General features: G+C 40.9%; 2 protein-coding genes across 3 annotated transcripts in view; one reads left to right on the top strand and one right to left on the bottom strand.

The window, feature by feature from the left end:
- The window catches only part of rnf43 (ring finger protein 43), a 92,274-nt gene extending 84,701 nt beyond the window's left edge, over positions 1 to 7,573 (top strand). The window contains exons 3-9 of one of the 2 annotated variants that reach the window (XM_078265935.1): positions 3,076 to 3,150; positions 3,324 to 3,458; positions 3,575 to 3,673; positions 3,813 to 3,983; positions 4,084 to 4,186; positions 4,598 to 6,109; positions 7,213 to 7,573. In XM_078265935.1, the coding sequence (XP_078122061.1) occupies positions 3,076 to 3,150; positions 3,324 to 3,458; positions 3,575 to 3,673; positions 3,813 to 3,983; positions 4,084 to 4,186; positions 4,598 to 6,109; positions 7,213 to 7,232 (2,115 nt within the window). In that variant the 3' untranslated portion in view covers positions 7,233 to 7,573. Of the gene's footprint in view, positions 1 to 3,075; positions 3,151 to 3,323; positions 3,459 to 3,574; positions 3,674 to 3,812; positions 3,984 to 4,083; positions 4,187 to 4,597; positions 6,110 to 7,206 lie in introns of both variants that reach the window. The other variant, XM_078265934.1, reaches the window with a different exon arrangement.
- Positions 7,574 to 12,179: 4,606 nt separating this feature from the next.
- Positions 12,180 to 18,286, bottom strand: hpda (4-hydroxyphenylpyruvate dioxygenase a). Its single transcript, XM_078266761.1, has 13 exons — positions 18,266 to 18,286; positions 17,859 to 17,921; positions 16,967 to 17,071; positions 16,823 to 16,865; positions 16,654 to 16,736; positions 15,155 to 15,244; positions 14,964 to 15,070; positions 14,758 to 14,835; positions 14,345 to 14,507; positions 14,019 to 14,090; positions 13,750 to 13,872; positions 13,536 to 13,652; positions 12,180 to 12,293 (listed from the first exon to the last, which is right to left on the bottom strand). The coding sequence occupies exons 3-13, from the start codon at positions 17,045 to 17,047 to the stop codon at positions 12,180 to 12,182; spliced, it is 1,071 nt and encodes a 356-aa protein (XP_078122887.1). The 5' UTR covers positions 17,048 to 17,071; positions 17,859 to 17,921; positions 18,266 to 18,286.
- Between the last annotated feature and the right edge of the window lie 1,868 nt (positions 18,287 to 20,154).

The raw sequence follows: 20,154 nt of genomic DNA, 5'->3' as shown, positions 1-20,154 counted from the left end.
GCAGGCAGCTGTTTTCAGTGAAAATAGCTAAAAAAAACAACAACAACCTAGTCTGGCTGTCACCAGACCAAGCTCAATCTTTTAAGATTGAACATGAGTCTGGGGAGTCTGCTCTGTATTTTCTCTGCACAAGAGGCGTGATCAACGGGCATAGTTCAAATGACTCTGTACGCAATTGGATAGTCCTTCAACCAATCAGACCAACGATCCAGGTGAGGTAGCAGCGACAGCGGCATCAACAGGTTGCTGCCATGGAGTGCTGCGCTTCGGTGGCCGGCATGTTGAACGTAAACAAAAAGCTGCTTGGTCACTTCTCTATGGTCATCGTGTTAAACCCGCCAGTAGCGCGCCAGGTGGATAAGCCAGTTTGTGATTGGTTCCCGCAAATTTGTAATGGAAGCAGGATAGATAAACGTACAGGTTTCCAGCCTGAGCTGCAGGATGAAATCAAATCTCCGGCAGATCGGGCTGGGTTTACCCAGTCTAACAACAACCGCTATACACTACCTGCTCAGCAGCAACACAGTTAGAGACTAGCTGGTGAACATAGTGGAGCATTTTGCAGCTAAAGAGTCAGATATTTCCCTCAGTTGCTGGAGTTACTTCAAGTTTTGAATGTAACACAAATGGGAGGAGATTAAGGGATTTATGCATACTGTTGGGTGCTTATAGCAACATTAGGGAGTGTGGATGCAAGTTAATAAAAGTTAACAATATGATAATAAACAAACTGTGCCCATATCCAGCTGTTGCCTTGTGTTGGTCATTGCCTGTGCCACTGAGCACCACTGGTCAGTAGTGGCAGAATGTAACTAAGTACATTTACTCAACTACTGTACTTAAGTATACTTTTGATATACTTTAACTTAACTTGAGTATTTCTATTTTAATGTACTTTTATACTTCTACTCCACTATACTTCAGAGGGAAATCTGGTATTTTTTAACCACTACATTTACTTGACACTTATAGTTACTAGTTACTTTTTACATAAACTACAAAACTGATTAGTTTATACAAATGATATGATGCAGTACTACACTACTAATTTACCCAGTATTATACAAAGTATCTAAAATGGGATCCACACTGACAAACTACAACAATGAACTACTCTTACATGTATTTGTTAGTGATCAAATCAGAATAATATAATATTCTATAATATAACACTTTGGAAGGAGCCACTCATGCATAATGAGTGATTTTACTTTTTATACTTTACGTACATTTTGCTGATAATACTAATGCATTTTGACTTAAGTAACATTTTGAATTTGGAACTTTTACTTGTAATGGAGAATTTGGTATTTCTACTTTTACTTTAGTAAAGGATCTGTGTACTTCTTCGACCACTGCTGGTCAGTAACTGGTAGTCATAAGTTCACTGATGTGCCGCAATGCCTGTTCAGAATATCTTTCTTTTAAAAATATTCTTTTAGCTTTAAAATGACACACTGAAAAATGACATAATGAATGAATGCAGGACACTTTCAGAGCATAGTTTGAATACAAAATCTCCATCATCAACATTTGCATGTAAGGCTGATGCCCCAACCGTTTCCTTTCATTCATATAACACCTTTTCTTTTCACTTAGTCAAATAATCCTCTACTAATTCTTTTAGCAACATTAGAAAAAAGGTTTAGATTAGGCAGCAGATTTGTGCTGTGGAGTACGCACTTTTTAGTCAGGCTTCCAGAGTCAGGTGGAAAAGTGGCAGGAGGAGCTTTACTTTGGTCTGTGTTGTGAGGCCTGAGGCTCAGTGCATGACTGCCACCTAGTGATGGCTTAAGACACTAAATGGACTGGTGTGGTCTTCTACAGCACGGATTCCCAACCAGGGGTACATGTACCCAGGGGTAGCCTATATCCTTCGCGTTCCACTTCAGGGATTGCTCCGGTGCTGCAGGAAATTCCGCCAGATGTGTGTATTTTCTGTTTCCTTCCGCTTTCTTTGGGTTGGAATTTTAAATTTGGTGGATTTCTGAGGACTATGGTTAACTGCTCCTCAGATCTCTGCAGGTTAAATCCAGACTAGGCCAACTAGACTATCTGTCCAATCTGAGTATTCTCTCGTACGACTCTTTTGCAGCTGCTCTGTGCGGAGCTTAACACCGCCCATGACGATTGTGATTGGTTTAAAGAAATGGCATTAAACCAGAGCATGTTTTCCTCCCATCCCGGAATGCTGTGTGGAGTAGCCAGACCATCCTTCAGCACACTTTGGAGGAGGGTCTGGCAAAGCGAGACTAACCCAGGGGGTACTTTTGCAGTTGCCAGGGGGTACATGGAAAGATTACAAAGTAGATCAATTAATTTGAAAAAATAAAAATAGAAATTATGATTTGATTAAAAGACTATATCCACATATTAACATTAAGTCAACTGTAACACCTAAACAGTACATGTTGCAGTTATGTAAGAGTGTGTAAAACTAGTCAGTAAGTGAGCACAGAAGTTTAAACAGGTAGCTAAAAGTAATGGATAATCAGTTCAAATAACTCTTTAAAAGTAACCATGGATAAATGGTTGAAACATTCAGCTTCACTCCAAGTAGTAGTAGCCTAGTAGGCTAATAGTAGTATGATTACTGACCAAACCAACCAACATGATTGACAATTCAATTGTATGAAAAAATTACTTTTTACCACTATATATATATATATATATATATATATATATATATATATATATATATATATCAGAATGGAGTTTATTGCCACAGTAAGTTACACAAACGTGGAATTTTTTGATAATATATAATAATATACATTTAAAACATACATTGTGAATTGATAAAGTGGTACGTGAGTTCATCTGACATGCTGTGGGGGTACCTCGGACCAAAACGGTTGGGAACCACTGATCTACAGTATATTCACATGAACTGTCCGCTGTATAACTGGCCTCTGAACGAGCATGGTTGTATGGGTGACAAGCTTTCCTACTCAATATGTCGTTTTTGTCTATTATTCACATTCCACGAGTATACATTAAGAATCTCCTCCAAATGTCCTCGCTGTCTTTACGTTTTGTTTCTAACTGTCATCTCTCCTGTGTTGTCTCCTTCAGGCCCGCATGGCATTGGACAAAGGAGCTCAGGCTGTTATCTTTGATGTCAGTGATGATGCCAACGCTGCTGCTGAGGTCAGTGTGCAACCACAGCTAGCGCTATATATTTATCTATAAAATATGTGAAGCAAAAAAGCACACAGAAATGTCACATTTCATATTTCTGTGTATTTCTCTTCTTGCTTTGGTTTGCACAACACACACACACACACACACACACACACACACACACACGCAAACACACACAGCTGCGAGAAACCGACTCCCTTCCCCGTCCAGTCGTGTTGGTGGAAGCGGAGGATGCTGAGGAGCTGATGAGTTTGGTCAACAAGAACGAGGAGGCCAAAGTTCGTATTGAGATCAAGGTGGAGCAGCCTAGATGGGTGAGCAGTGAAACACATGGACACACCTCTCTGACTTTCCATTCATTGGCTGGAAGAATATATAATGAAATCATATAAATATTATGCTCTCCTTCCATCCTCTTCTCATTTTGCAGCCACATGATGTGGGTATCCTGCTCACCATTGTCCTAGCTATTCTGACCATCGTCCTAATATTTGCTTTCCGCTCCAAGTGCAAGTCCAACAGGACCTGGGTGAGTGAACGCAACAACGTTGGTAGAAGTGTAAAGCTCACAGAGATGAGGTTGACAGTGGATCGTCTTCATTTTGGATGCACAGCTCAGCTGGAGATCTTGTAAAGGTTTTTCTAACCCTCGCTGCTTGTGTGTTCAGGACTCCGTCCATCAGCAGACCATGCGGGCCATTAGTCGATTGGAGACCAAAACCTACAGCTCCCAGGGCTGCTCGGGCTCTCAGCACCACCAGGCACCCTGGGGGTCAGCCAGCAGCTCCAACTCGAGCCCTGTATGTGCTATCTGCCTGGAGGACTTCCAGGACGGGCAGGTAAGAGCAGAGAGAGCGAGGTACATACTGGATCTGTAGATTTATCTGTCCTGGTCAGCTCTCTCTTATCACATCTACCTCCGTCTCACTTTTATCCCAGCATTTGAGGATCATCTCCTGCGCTCATGAGTTCCACAAAGAGTGCGTCGACCCCTGGCTACTACAACACCGCACCTGTCCCCTCTGTATGCACAACATCATGGGTGAGGAAAAGCTTATTTCCAGTCAAGTTTTGGTGAAGAAGGTGCCCATTAGACTGAACGAATTCAAACTCCAGAAACCTTTTTTTCTTCGACTTTAACATATTAAGATTGTCATGAAGTTTAGTTTTCAATAACTATGATAACTTTTCAAAATGAGGACCCTGATCATCTGGAAACATGTGGCTCTCTTTTCCATTCAGGCCACAATGCGGCAATAGTTTGAAATTCTACATTTTGAATTTGGATTTAAATAGATGTACAGTTTTACTAATACCAACTCAGGCATGTTAAACCAGCCATATCTCTGAATTTTAACCCCTTTTTGATTCTGCTATGATAAGTGCTGTATAAATAGAAGTCACTGTTATCCTGCGGTTTTCTGTATATTCTGACTGCTGCCTTGGTCCACAGGGACGGAGCAGCAGCCCCAGAGGAACAGACTCCAGCAGAGTCCGGAGCAAAGCCAGAGTTTCCTTCACCCTCAGCCTTACAGCAGCCCACGTAACCACCCCTTTCCCCAGCACGCCATCCCCTTCTCTATGAGGCCCCACTATCCTCGTGGACCCTCTGGACATTATCCCTCCCTGGGCCACTACACCGGCTCTTCTCCCGTGGATGCCCAAACACTACATGTCCTCACCAGCAGGTCGCTTGCGTCCGGCTGCGGGTACCACCTTCCTGCAGAGGGTCCCGGGAGGCCCCACAGGATTGGAGGTAACTGCAGGACTTCCACTCACCACTACACCCCACGTCGGTCCTGCCACAACTATCGCTCATCCTGTCCGGCCCAGCGCAGTGCATCCAGCTCAAGACTGCACCACACCACCTCCGTCACACCACAGCCGCGTGGAGTGCCGGCCCATAGCCGGCAGGACGACGGCAGCTGCTCAGGTGGCAGCTACCACACAGAACGCAGCGGATACTTGGCTGATGGGCCAGCCAGTGACTCCAGCTCAGGGCCATGCCACGGCTCCTCCAGCGACTCAGTTCTCAACTGTACTGACGTGTCCCTGCAGGGGGTTTATGGCAGCTGGTCCACCTTCCGTAGCTCTCTGAGCAGTGACTATGATCCGTTTGTGTATTACGGGCCAGGGCCTGGGCGCGCCCCTCGCAGGAACAGCCTGGAGGCCGATGCCCAGGCCCGGCCCAGGTCTCTGGATTCTGTGGTGAACAAAGCGGGCTGCCCCGAGGAGCAGCCGCAGACTGTGTTCAGCCACATCCACTACCACCGCCACAGACACCACCACTATGAGGAGGGGGAGCACAGCCAGGGCCCGAGCAGAGGCTCAGACGAGGAGCAGGGGGGCGCTGCTGCTGCTGCAGCGGCACCTGCTCCTCTTGTCCTGGACAAAGACTTGCCTGTCTGCCCTCCTAAGCACAGCCCCTGCCAGTGCCCAAAGCCAGACCCCACAGATCGGCCCAGTCCTGGGACAGAGTGTCAGGACCATGACCCCAGCAGCCCTGCAGGACCTCCTGTCCTGGTGTCCCCAATCCCTTTACAGCTTCAATCCCACTGCTGCCACCAGGGGCACGGTCACCCTCCCGCTCCTCTTGGGCGAGTGGGTGGCTGTGTGCTTGATGGGCCCTCTGTTCGCTTCCACCAGAGCCTAGATCTGCAGGATGACCGTAGCATCCACATCCACTACGGCCAGGGCCCGGGCTTCTGCTGCTCCCCTCCGGAGCTGCACCCTGCCTTGCTCCCCGTGCCCCTCATTCTGGACTCTGGAGGTATGGAGGACTGGCCTTGCTATGCCGGGGCCCATGTTGTGTGGCAAAAGCAGGTGCAGCAGGCCCGCTCAGAGCCTCAGCTCTTGGGGCCTGGGAGCTCTATGGACAGGCCACCCTGCAGGTTCCACCACGGCCCTGCTGCCGACCGCAACACAGACATTTGTTTGTACTGCCAAACATTACACTACAATCAGGGTGGGTGTCTCACTTTTTTATCTTTAATAACATGACCAGCCCTTTGTACTTAAAGGATAATTTGGGGTTATTATTTTTTTTTTATAGTTTTGGCCGGCATTTCTATTGCTTGTAATAATGTTGTACTCGCCAAAATAATTGGTAAGTTTTGGGAACATGGCAAGGTCGCTACAGATTCGTTCAGGGCTGCACGATATGAGGAAAATATGTGATATGCGATAACGTTGTTGAATATTTGCGATAACGACATTTCTTGCGATAAATAAACAGATATTGAAGTGTACTCAGATCTGCCTTTCTGCTGCTTTCAGTATTCTGCTAAAATACAACAAATTGCCTGTTGAATTTAAAACAAATGAAAGGAAATCATTTCCAACATTCTTTTATTGAACGAATTGAACAAACTGAACATTGAATTAAACATAAAATGCACCACTAAAAAAGAATGACAGTTACGTTTTTAAGTGCAGTTGTCTGCTGATATTTTCTTTCAACTAACACAAAAAAATCTTTTGATGTCTTTTGCGATATGTCCCAGCCTTTCGCGATGTGTTTATTGCACCAGTTGATATCGCGATGACGATTAAAAAAAACATATATTGTGCAGCCCTAGCGCAGTTGGACCGGGAAAGAAACAAGAGCAGTCAGATGATCTGACGGGTTAACAAGTGAACAGTTTAGCCAAATTTTCAAAGCCGCTTTATTTGGAGGCTAAACTGCAAGTGAACGCATCTGAAATTTCGCAAATAAAGAGTTCCAGTAAGTACGGAAAGTACAGAAGGTCAAAATTGAACCAGAAAGTCAGTCTGTGATCGATGCTCACAATGGACAGTTTGAGTAAAAATTGTATTTGACTTGTATTGTGTTTGGCTAACCTGTTTACAATCTGTATGTTCATCTGACTGCTTGCCTAATTTGGTAAGTACTTTGTTTTTATTACAAATACCATATGAGGGATGGAGAAAATACAAACATAAGCCCTGGGGGGAAAAAAAACTGGAATGATTCTTTTAGACCTGCATAACATTTTTCTATATTCTTTGTTTCTCTTTGTATTATTTTTTTAAAGATGACTGGAGCTGTTTTTGTGTCCCCAGGATCAGAAGAGGAGTCTGGCGTGTGAGAACTTGTTGCATCCCCATTATCACGCTGCTACACAGGAGCCAGAATGGACAAGCCTCTCATTGGCTATCGCTCTCATGTCTTCCGCATAATTCCACCAGCAATGCCTCGGTTCTCCCCCCAGGATTCAAAGCTCACATGCTGGAATGCTCTTTCAGCTGAGTCAGATTGAAAATGATTGTGATTAAATCATGCTTACATTTTTAGAATAATGCTAGACCCTTTATAATGTTGTATATGGAAATATATTGAATGAGTTGGGAGTTGCTGGGGAAACAACTCATACACCACCAAGAGGGAAAAGTGTTTTTCTGTGTTTCTGCTCGTCAGTTATAGGAAGATTATTCACGTTCACGTTGAACACCCGGGTTCAACGTTTAAAGTTTTTTTTTTCACTTGTCCGGTCGGGAAAAAAACAATCTACTTGCCCGAAGTCAATTTTTACTGGCCCCAATACAAAGTGTTCTTTTCAAGAGAGAAAAAAAACTTTGTCATTTCTTTTTGAAAAAACTTTTTTTTAAACTGTCAAAAGCACCTCAAATCATTCAACAAGCATTCTTTGGACGGAGGCAAGAGAACGACAACCTCATTTATGATGCGATGATGCCCGAAACGGGCAAGTGGGTTGTTTTATTTACTTTCCGGCCGTGGCGTTTTTACTTTCCCCGGGCCATCGGGCAACCCTAACTGTTGAACCCTGATCACCGACATGATATCACAAGTTCCCATGCTCCCAAGCAACGAATGATCCTCGCTTAGGGCGTTGAGCCCTCGTGAAGTGAGACTCCATCTCTGCATTGCTCACTCTATTGCAAAATAACTTGATTTATTTTCAGAGGTACTTACTTACCACCAGCGTGATCTTTGTCTTCCTTCGCTGAGTCCAGTCTCAGCTGAGAGAAGCTTTTCTCTCCAGCCTACCTCAGCTCAAATTTCTTAACATGCCTCACACAACGGGGGTCTTTAAAGGTACTGCTGTAAATGTTTTAATTTTTGTTTTTTTGTCACAACCATGTAGCTCCCATAAACTCAACAAAAAGTGATCCTCTTGGCAGTCTGTCCAAACGGAGAGAAAGCTTGATGCTCAGCCCCTCAGACAGACAGCATTCGCTGAGGTTGCTGAGCCTTGCATGGGCCTTGTTTCAAATAATGGCAGCTGTTTTCAACATATTTGTTTGTGTTTTGGATCATTTTCTGTTTCTTTTTTTTTTTAGTCCGTAATTGTTTTGTTTTTTAACCTTTCAAAATGAACCAGTTTGACTGAATTATGTCGTCGTCATTACAAGCTATTGCCTTGTTCTTGTCATTTCTCTTGCCAGTGCCTATTTCACATGTTTGACCCCGGTGCTGTTAAACCGCCTGATCAGTGCAGGGTAAACAGGCCTCACCACAAGGATGCTGCTCCTTCAATGCCTAATTCATCACAATGTTGTATTATCCTCCAAAAATGATATATACCCATCCAGCAACTAAAGCTCTAAAACATTGCAGCCATAGAAAAGTGATAGTGACTATATTTAATGATACAGTATAACTGGAGTAAAGCCATGCTCGGTAGACCTTACAGTCCCAAGCATCAGCTCAGTCTGTTGCCGTAGCAACAGTTTAATGAAAGCTCAGTGTGCCTTTTTCCCACGATTTTCAAACTGTAATGGGTAGAGCCTGAGAAATGTCTCAGGAACAATCAAACACTGGAATAAATGGGAAGAATACATCCTAGTTACAGTAATGATACCCGAGTTGGTAAAAGATCCTTTGTCGTGGTAAAGGTGCATTGCTAATTCCAACTTTGAAAGATCCACCTTGAATCAAAAATCAAACACAGTATTTCAAAGATGTTTTTTCATTCAGATAAGTCATTTTCAAAAATGTTTAACCATCTCTCCAAAATATAAACGACAAATCAAGGTTTAAATCTCTGTTACCTACTAGTCCCTCTCCTCCTATTTAGCCACTGTGGCAGACTGACAGACAGAAAAAAAGTGTCAATATCCCAGCGAAATGACTCTGAACACTTTAACGGTGTAGATAAAAGTCGAAGATGTCTCTCTTATTTTCGGGTTAACCACAGACTTCTTCATGCCCGCATGTACATGGCTAAATAATCAGAGATCAGAGCTATAGGAATTTTGTTCTAGCGTGGACTTTCCCTTAAAGGCTCTTAAAGTCAAAATGTGAAAGAAGCAGTCAGACTTCAGATACAGTTTAACAGCAGACAAAGAGCTCATGGGTATTGCAATGTAACCAGTAGCACTTACTAAAGCCTCATATGTGCCTTATTCATTCAAACTGTTCATAATCCTAAATCAGGAACCTCCCAACACTCTAAGCTCTTACATGTCTAACCAAAGTGGCAAAATCTTGAACACAGTGAATTTATAACATAGTATGTGTTGTGCCTTTTTTTCCCCCCACTTCAACCCTTTCCTTAAAGCTTTAGTGCGTAACTTTTTTGATGTTAATGAACGTCCGTTACATTCAAGCCATTTGCCAAATGAGTTGATACAAAGCTAATTAAGACTATCAGCTCCACACAACTCTCTCTGTATTTCTCAGTATGACTGTGTTCAGAAGATTGTGGCGTCCGGCGACTTTCGGGCGCAGAAACTCGAGCAAAGATAATTACCTCTTCTGAAGAGTTAATCATGTTTTTTTAATCCTCCGTGTCCTCCTTGGCTACTAGCAACTGTGTGGAGGAGGGGTGGGGGCACGTGCGCGATTACGGAAGGCTTGTATCATGGAGATGCAACAACTGTCGTTGTTGTCATTACTTAGAATTCCTCATGGGGGAGACAGAAACTACGCACCATAGCTCTAAATCCCAGAATTAAATGTGCTTTTGATTACAAGAGAGAACATGCCAGAATTGAAGTGGAAATCATTTTGGTGTCAATATTTTGGACAACCATGCAGAAATGTTCAACTGCAGTCCCTCGTACTAATACCTCACTTTGAATGTGTCAACGCAGCGTCCTCCAGCTAAAGTATCAGGGTTTCCTTGTCTGTTATTGTCCGTGCCCAAACAGTCTCAGAGACTGAGATGGAAATGACTGAATTACAAGCATCTCTTTGGCTTGAGCACATTTTATATTAAAGAAAAAACAACGTAAAACTCATAGTATTAATTTAGCCCCAGACCATCAGTACATGAAAAATAGCATTTAGTGATGCTGCCGAATATCTCATGTGAGTTCATCCTGTTCAAGATCTTTCTCTTTGTGTGTTTTTTTATGTGTTTGTTTTGTCATGTTTTGCAAGAATAATGAGCTGAAACTGCCTTTTCTATGAGTAAAAGTCCCTACAGAACATTAAGGATTATGTCAGTATATTTTGGATACTTTGTGTACAAAAAGAGAACAAAAAAACAAAACAGAAATGAGATAGTGTTGTATTTTATATATAATAGAACATTTCAATATAGTGACATGTCACTAATATATTTATTTACTAATATATTTATCCATTTTGTCCAGGTTTGAAAGAGTTGTTTCTGTATAGACTGAATGTTTCTATATAGAAACTGACCAGTGCCATCACAGATGTATCAACCTGTCTTCATTCCAATTATATGCAAATAAATTATTTTGAAATAAAACCTCTGTGCTGAATACGTTTTATTTGCAGGAGAATCCAAAGGATTTCCTACAGCGTCAAAAGGAGTTGTGTTTGCATGGCAGTGTTGTTAAAGGAATAGTTTTTTAGGAATCCTAAAAATGAAGAATTACTCAAAACATTGATGTACAATACAACCCTAAGGAAGTTCTATTAAAATGAGGGGAAAGAAACTGTGGGTAGAGTATATAGTATGCTGCTCAAGGCATAATCTAAACATGGTTTGTAAGGTTGTATGATAATTGGAATAAGGATCTCAAAGTAACACAAAATGTTTGTCACAAAAGTGCCTATATCCCATAAAGAGCATCACCATGAAATGGTAAATACCATACAGACAGATGGCGAGAATATATTTTACTTTACATAACTTTGATAACGCCCTCATGCACCCCTTGTGGGTGTGAACAAAAGAGAACAAAGATTGGATGTCTACTACTGTGTGTGTGTGTGTGTGTGTGTGTGTGTGTGTGTGTGTGTGTGTGTGTGTGTGTGCGTACGTGCGTGTGTGTTTGCTTGCTCTGCAGAAAGACATGGCTTACTGCAAGTATAGTGTATTAGAATGTGATACCTATACATATGAATGTGTGTAGCCAGACAGTAACCAATGACATGATCTTAGGAATTATGAAATAACTTCTTTTATTTAGTAAAGATAGGAACTAAAACCCTGTGGTGGAAAGTGTGAAACTTACTTATAAGGCGTGAAGTATACTTACAATAAAAAATAATAATATAATTTTTCCAACATTAACATAGGTGAATTGTTCTGTAGCCAAATATATAAATTGAGACACACTTTAGCTACAACGCTGTTGTTTTGACAAAGAGCACATGGGACTTTGCTTATCATTTGATCTCAAACGTAGTACGCTGAAAATGCAACAGATTTAATCACTACGGACTCCCAGTGGTGAATGCAAAGGCTGAAAAGGGAGAAGTCTGTCATGCTACAATAGATTTCAGTGGGGATTTGACTGACATCATTTTTTGTGTAAAAATTATTTTGATTTCAAGCATGACTTAAAGTCATATATGAGGGAAATATTGGGAAATACATGTATTCACTTTCTTGACTTTCTCTTGGCAAGAAAGCAAATAATCATATTTTCCAAACTGTCAAACAATTCCTTTAAAATGTATGAGTATCTTTATTTAGTCATACAGCAGGCAATCTATAGACAACTTAAATCACATCTGATAACACTTGCAGCTTGTCACATGAAGATATTCGACACTTGGTACATGTGTTTGAGATACTGTGTTGTTGATTGCCTCTGAAATGCACGGCCATATATAACAGTGTAAGTGTGGTTTGGCAGCAGCAGTCGGTGGATCAGTTGAAGGCTTTGGCCTGGCCTGCGGGTGTCAGCACAGTGAGGTTGCCCCTGGCGTCTTGGTCCTTCTCAATGGCCTCAAAGAGAGACTTGAAGTTCCCTGCCCCGAAGCCCTGGAGAGAGAACAAGCACACACAGATGGCTAATTACCCAAAGATCTAGCGTCTTCTGTGTCATTTGTTATGGCTCTGGGGATCTCCTCTCAGACACCGTTCAGGGTGTTCAAAAACTTTGATGTTGGATCACGGCAGATAAATATTCCCACATCCACTCCGCTCTGACAGGGAGCTACGTTCACCGGGGGGCTCGCAGATTAATCATGTAAATATTTTCATAGATAATCAAAAAGATCAAGTGTTGGCGGTTGCTCTGAGGAGATTCTTTGCTGTGGTTCAGATTCAGTTTCTCACTTTCATGCATTGTGCATCCACATCTGTAGACTCTGCTGGAGAGTGACAAGATGTGCCTGTTCTGACAAGCAAAATGGGTGCTAGGTGTTAGAAATGAAGTGCCACAGGGTGCAACCCAATCCAAAGATCCCCATCGCTGTGAGGCAGGGAGCCTTTTAATCTGTATCTGTGATAGATTTACTGAGCTTTTACAAGTGGGCTACTGTTATACTGTTCACACTGGGGGGGGACCTGCAAACAGGTGTTCAGGTGGCCCGCTCTCGGCTTCTTAAAGGTGGTGAAGGTAAGAAACCAGTGGTGGAAGAAGTCTTCAGATCCTTTACTTAAGTAAAAGTATTAATACCACACTGTACAAAATACTCTGATTCTTAAAAGTAAAGGTCCTGCATTAAAAATGTTACTGAAGTAAAAGTATTTAAGTATCATCAGGAAACTTAAAGTAAAGTATTAAAGTATTACAAGTAAAAGTACTCAATGCAGAAAAAGCCTCACATTTTAGAAACTGGAAACGATCCAAACAGTTCTGTCAATCAACTAAGTGATTAATCGGCTAATCATTTCAGCTGGACTTGTAGGCCGTTATATTGTTGAGTAGCTTAATTTATAATAAAGCATCATATTTTATAAACTACATGTGTTTTGTGTGCAAAAATCCTAATCTGTAAAGTAACTAGTAACTAAAGCTGTCAGAGTAAAAAGTACAATATTTCTCTCTGAGATGTAGTGGAGTAGAAGTAGAAAGTGGCATGAAAAGACTCTAGTAAAGTACAAGTAACTCAAATTTGTACTTAAGTACAGTACTTGAGTAAATGTACTTAGTTAAATTCCATCACTGTAAGAAACAGGACCACAGGCCTGTAGATCCTACCACAAATACACATAATAGGATTACCCTCCAGTTATCAGTTAAACCAGTGGTTTGTGTAACCGGTATGTTGCACTTACAAAGTGGTTGTTCCGCTGAATAACCTCCAGGAAAAGAGTTGGTCTGTCCTGCACAGGTTTGGTGAAGATTTGAAGGAGGTAGCCCTTGTCATCAAAATCAACTAAGATTTTCAATTCCTTAAAAGGAAACACATATCGTGTATAGTTTAGAACACAAGCAAAAAGACTGTAAATAATTTCAGGCTGACTGAAAGAATAGCCTACGTCTCCTCACCTGTAAGCGGTCGAGGTCCTCCTTCACCTTGATCTTGGCGGTTTTGAGATTCCTCCGCAGGGTGTCATAGTACAAGTCAGGCGCTGAGAGGAACTCCATCCCTCGGGCGCGCAGGTTCACTACCTGATTTAAGACCCGGGGGGGGGGGGGAAAAAAGCAGGATCTAAAACTTGCCTTTACTTGCAGATTTGGGAAAGCTGTGCAAAGATGAAGCTGAAGTTTGTGGATTGACATAGAATGTTGTTGATAATCAAGTGCAGGAGGCTCACGGCTTGGATAATGTTTGACGTGTTGAGGGCGATATGCTGAACGCCTGGTCCTCCGTTGTAGTCCACATATTCCTGGGAAGAGGGAAATGCAGAACATAAAATGCACTGAGGCAGGGGTGTAAACCGCAGGTGTCACCAATATCGACAGAGGGATCCACATACAGAAGGTTTTGATTTTGTTCATCATTCTGTGCCTCAAGCTGATAAACCGCTGCGATGCAAACTGCGATACAAACTGCGATAACCGCTGTGATGACCGCTGCAACAAACCACTGTGATAAACAGAAAGTATACTACAGTAATGAACTAAGCTGATAAAGTCCCACCTGGATTTGTGAGATTTTTTTCCCCATTGCAGGTTCGTTGATGGGCATCTTGATGGTCTCTTCGTAGTTGGTCACCACTATGGACCTCAATGAACTGTATTCCGTGTGGATCTGCTTGTCGTCTATTGACCAGAACCGATGGAACATCATACACTTCTGATACCTGGAATTTGGACAATGGAAACAGAGAAGGTGACGATGAGCTTAATGAACAAGCCTTTTTTTTTCTTTTTCTTTTATTGAAACAAAATTTGGACTTTTTTAATTTATAGACTAGTGATGTTGTACTGGAGTCCGTTTTTTTAATATCTGCACTCACGTCTCAAACTGTGACAGAGGTGGAGTAAACGTGTGTGTTTACTTATCCTTTTGCCCTGTGTGTCTGTGTACGTGAGCTCCAACAGGAGTCTTACCAGTCTGAAACTGGCACCATTTGGTCATCTGGCTGGTTTCCCACTATGTGATCGATGAAGTTCAAACCTCCTGGTGGACTACGAAGAAAAGAAGAAGAAAAAACATTGCATGCGTACTTTTCCATGAAAGTTCGGAGAAAAATAATTGAGAATACTCGTTGCATACATTTTGGTAAAAGCACAAGAAAATGTGATTTGATACTCACAGTGTGGCTAACAGAGGATCTCTAAACAGAGGCTTATTGTAGCCTGGCAGGAAAAGGCCTTTGTAGGGACTGAGGTACTCAATGAGTGTGTGTGTTGTATCTCCATACTGAGGACAAAAACACGAACACAATATTATTATTCGTTCCCAGTTTCATGTGTGAGGGCTTTTCAAATGTGCGTCACTCTTTACCGTTTGAATCACAGCATACTTGACCCTGCCCTGGCTGTCCTGCTCCACCCAGGGTTCCTTGACGATTACAGCTCCTCGCTCTTTAGCCGTCTGTCAGTGGACATGTTTGGGATCAGTTGGCAGTGGTAGAAGAAGTATTCAGATCCTTTACTTAAGTACTTTGTAAAAGTACTAATGCAACACTGTAAAAATACTCTGTTACAAGTAAAAGTCCTGCATTGAAAATGTTTCTTAAGTGAAAGTATGTAAGTATCATCAGGAAAATGTACTTAAAGTATTAAAAGTAAAAAGTACTCAATGCAGAAAAATCCTCACATTTTAGAAACTGGAAACGATCTAAACAGTTCTTTCAATCAACTAAGTGTTTAATCGGCTAATCATTTCAGCTGGACTTGTAGGCCTGTATATTGTTGGGCAGTTTAATTTATGCAATGCTATGTTGTGCAAAAATCCTAATTTGTAAAGTAACTAGTAACTAATACTGTCAGATGAATGTAGTGGAGTAGAAGTAGAAAGTGGCATGAAAAGAAAAGACTCAAGTAATGTACAAGTACCTCAAATTTGTACCTACTTGAGGAAATGTACTTAGTTACATTCCACCACTGTCAATTGGGGAAATACAGGAGCGTGACAACAGTTGTTCTGTCTGAAGACAGCTCCTGGAAGCCCTCCAGTGGCTGAAGACAGAATATCTCCCCATACATGCTGTAATATACTGCTTTAAGTATGAGGCTACTGTTGATCTCTGTTCAAAGTCAGAGCGAGTTTATCCAAACCTCCGGTAGAGAGTTCAAATGACCTGCTAAATATCAAAGCTCCACTGTTGCACCACCGGCATGTTTGTCCCTATTTCAACACCCGCTGAGTGCACCGCACGTAGAATGATAATACAAATCAGGTTGGGTTTATTTCTTGAATTTGAAATAGAATTGTAGTTGAAAATTGCATCAAGTTAGTGGAGGTGAGTGAATATACATATCAGTATATACATTACATTACATATACACCTGCCAATTGCACTTACTATATATTTGTTTTGCAAATGCTGCACTCAATCCATTTAGCCTCTTTTTTCTTTTTTTCTTCCTATGTTAAACAGCTATTTTGTATATATTTGTTTCGGTATTTATTGTTTATTTAATATTAATGTTCGGTATGTTTGTTTGTTTATGTATGCACCAACCACCAAGGCAAATTCCTTGTTAAGTACTTAGTTGGCAATAAACCTGATTCTGATTCTGATTCTGATTTGATTCAGTAGAACTCAAATGTTACTTTTCCTATTGCTGTACATAATGTAGGCCTTTATAAACGTGGTGGAAAATAACTATGTACATTTCGAGGTACTTGTATTCTCAGCTCTTCCACTACTGTATATAAATACACAGCTTTTTGAAATGGTACATTTTCAATTTCCCAAAAACTGGTCAATAACGGATGCCAAATCAGCCTCTTGCATTTAAATTTCAGTTCACATTCTTCCTCCTTATAATTGTTACCTTGATTAAAAAGTCACAGTCCTCCACTTGGAAAGCGATGTCTTTGACTCCATCTCCATGCTTAATCAAGTGTTCTCCCATCTCTGAGTTGAAGATAAAACCATGTTAAAATGCAGACATACTGTATGTCATGTTCATAGCATTTCATCTTTCATATGTGAAAACTTGCCTTCATTTCCAGGGTTTAGTGGTGATTCAAATACAAACATGATCTGTGAGGAGAGAGGAGGGGTGGTTGTGTTTGCGGAGAGGATCATTGATCATGGATAAATTGAGTTTTTATTCGATCAGCACAGGATGTCTGACTGCATACCTTATCCTGTCTGATGACGTGAGACACCACCTCTCGGCTGCCAGTCTCCAAACCCTTGTAGGCCAAAGCCTCGAAGCCCATCTTATCACAGTAGAATGAGGCTGCCTGTAAAGTAATCAGACTGTCTTTCCAGGGAAGGGAATGTATGATGGACTATGACAATGTGAGATACTGTTGCAAGAGTTCAACTCCTGCCAGAAATGTATTGACTGCAGGTTGCTCAATCCAGGCTGTGTGTTTTCTGGCCTGTGTGCTGACCCACAATGAATATATGAACTGAGTAAATTTGTGTAGCAGGTATGTTTTAATGTATTTTCCAGCACCAGAACCTCCCATTTTAAAAGCTGTATTTGGCAGTGTAAGTCTGTCATTTATGCATTGAAAAATGACTGAAACAATTAATAGATTTTTTAAATAGTTGCGGATACATTTTCTGTCGATGGACTTATCAATTAATGGGATGTATTTGTTGTAAAGAATTAAATGTCTGTTTTTTGAATAGTTTGGGACAAAAAGAACAGAGTCTGGAAGTTCCAGAGGCTACAGATTAAACAACTCGTGGTTATTTTAACTGTATATGAAGAACAAAATGTACAGTTGTTATGTAAATACTAAACCTGCAGATGTTTCTGTAAGCACTAAAAGTCAACACAGTAACTAATATTTACCCAGTAAAATGTATTAAGATGAAGCATGACGAAGACACTGAATGTTTAAACGCAAAATGTTTGGAATCTAACAAAAGTTCATCTTGATCCAACTATGAGTTATGAGGAAAACAAACAATTTGACTTAGATTTGGATTTGACTGGCGCTGACGTTATAAAACTGTCACAGATGACAGTTTTATAACTGTCGTATGTTAGTTGTACGTCAGCGTTTGGCTACTGACCTGTTTGGCATTGCCGACCCAGAAGGTGACATGATGAAACTTGACAAACTTTCCCTTTGCGTGCTAAAAGCCAAAAATACAACAGAATAATTAACATTGGCTGATGGTAAAAACAAAAACAAAAAGTATCCGACAGTTTAAAGACTCACACAAGTGAGAAAAATAACACTAAGTGTTTATGTTTTAGAGCTAATTTAATGATAAGCTTCAACTAAAGACTTATTACTCATACTTAAAGAAATATCATGTAAGCTTCAGGTTTAGAATAATTCATTTATTCCTTCAACATTCGGCCACCTGTGTATGATTCAGGCCTTCTTCTGCAGAACAAACAGTACTGTTAACGCATCAAAGTTCATCACACATCACAGATTCCTGTCCACCTTCAGAGGCAGTTTTATTCTCACCTTCTCGCCTTTATCTGTGTAGCTTGTCTAAAAACAAAAACAAAAAACAGATCATTGTAACTTCATCTGCAAGTGCTCAGACTAACCTACAGTCAAAAGATATTTGGTTCTTATGCACTAAAGATGTTATTATCTCCTCAATTACTGCTGTAAGAATGTCTAATGTCCCACAACTGAGAGCATCTGCTCATCATAATTGAGTCTCTTACCATACTGTGATTGTAGATGGGCCTCAGTTCAGAGAAAAGAAAGATCAAAGTCGGTGTCCTGCACAACGGGGTGCAGATAAGTACTGACCGGATGACCAACTGTGATTGGTCCTTTAGGATCTACACCCACCTGTCCGCCTCCTCGCTTCCTGCTGCACTTTAGCTAAAAAGTTAAACAGCAGAAGTTGTGTCATCTCTGCTGAGTCCAGTGTCTAATCAGTTGTCACTCCTCAGAGCCTCAGTTGTCATAGAAACATAGACACATAGACACATTGACATCAGCGTATATATAGGGGAAATAATGAGGTACAGAGCCTATACACTCACTCTATAGTCTTGGATATTTTGCCTGAGATAGTGAATACACCTCTCAGCCAGGTGAACATGCAATAGGCTCAGGTGAAGAACTGTTTGTTTACTCTTTACAGCAAAAACAAAACAAAACGATGCATCCAGAATGTGAATAAAAATGCAGCGGTAGTAATGTTGAGGGTAAAAAAAAGAGAGAAGATAATCCTGTTCCACACCAGTCCCTCTGTGATCCCTCTCTGGTTTCTACACCACCAGAGGGAGCAATATTGCCTGATTTAAAAAGAAACAGACAAGCAATCATGTACTATAAGATCAGTAAGACATTCCAGAACTTTCTACAAGCATGTGAACCGATTTTGAATATTTCCTCATTTTATTATTGTTCTTAGAAATTACATATTCTATCAAGAGCCTTTAATTTCCTTTCCATAAGGACTCACACATTGAAATAGTAAATAAGACAGGCTGTAATCGTGTTTATCAAGATTTAACATCTTATTAGTTGTTGTTTTCAGTGTAGGCTTACCCCTAGGTTACAGTATCTGGCATATCAAAAAGCCTGATAATGACAGCAAAAAATGTGCACATGCAGTATTTATTTAACATTTTTTGACAGTCTTTGAGCTTGTAAAGATAGATAGATAGATAGATAGATAGATAGATAGATAGATAGATAGATAAATAGATAGATAGATAGATAGATAGATAGATAGATAGATAGATAGATAGATAGATAGATAGATAGATAGATAGATAGATAGATAGATAGATTTTTATTGATCCCAAAAATGGGAAAGGACACTGTTACAGCAACAAAAAAATCAGACACACAGCCCACATACAGAATATACATGAAATAGGATACAATATACATGAAATAATTAACAGGATAGAATACAAAAACAAATATTCTATATATATATATATATATATATATACTGTACAAGTTAGAACATTTCCATAAAAGGGGTCATGATTTGCCCAGCTGTGAAGGGAGAAATGTCAGAGGATTGTAGCAGACACATTGTGTGGCTGTTGACTGGTATCGGAGAGCATGTGAGGTCAGGTCCAGGCTGTTACAGACAACAAAAATAGTGTCTGGCCTGAGCTACAGTGCTGAACTGCATGGGCATATCAGGTGTAGCCTATGTATACACACGCCACTATCTGTGTCAGGGAGCCCCATTAGAACGACAAGACACATGCAGTGAATTGCCTTACACATTTGCATAAAAAAATGGGTCACTTTTAAATGAAGTGGCTCAAATGAAGAAGAAAAAAAGAATCCATTAATGATTATTTTAGATTAATTGTTTTGTCCATCAAATGTCAGAAAAATAGTACAAAAATGCCCAACACCAGAGTCCA

The sequence above is a fragment of the Sander vitreus genome, chromosome 13 (assembly GCF_031162955.1).
Source record: "Sander vitreus isolate 19-12246 chromosome 13, sanVit1, whole genome shotgun sequence".
Taxonomy (NCBI): domain Eukaryota; kingdom Metazoa; phylum Chordata; class Actinopteri; order Perciformes; family Percidae; genus Sander; species Sander vitreus.
This window is presented reverse-complemented; position numbering and strand designations above follow the sequence as displayed.

Coding starts and splice junctions, on each gene's coding strand:
- hpda (XM_078266761.1), bottom strand. CDS start 17,047: ATGGGCTTCGAGGCTTTGGCCTACAAGGGTTTGGAGACTGGCAGCCGA. Junction 15,245..16,653: donor ACTGTGACTTTTTAATCAAG/GTAACAATTATA, acceptor GTCCACTGACAG/ACGGCTAAAGAGCGAGGAGC. Junction 13,873..14,018: donor CGTCAAACATTATCCAAGCC/GTGAGCCTCCTG, acceptor GTCTTAAATCAG/GTAGTGAACCTGCGCGCCCG.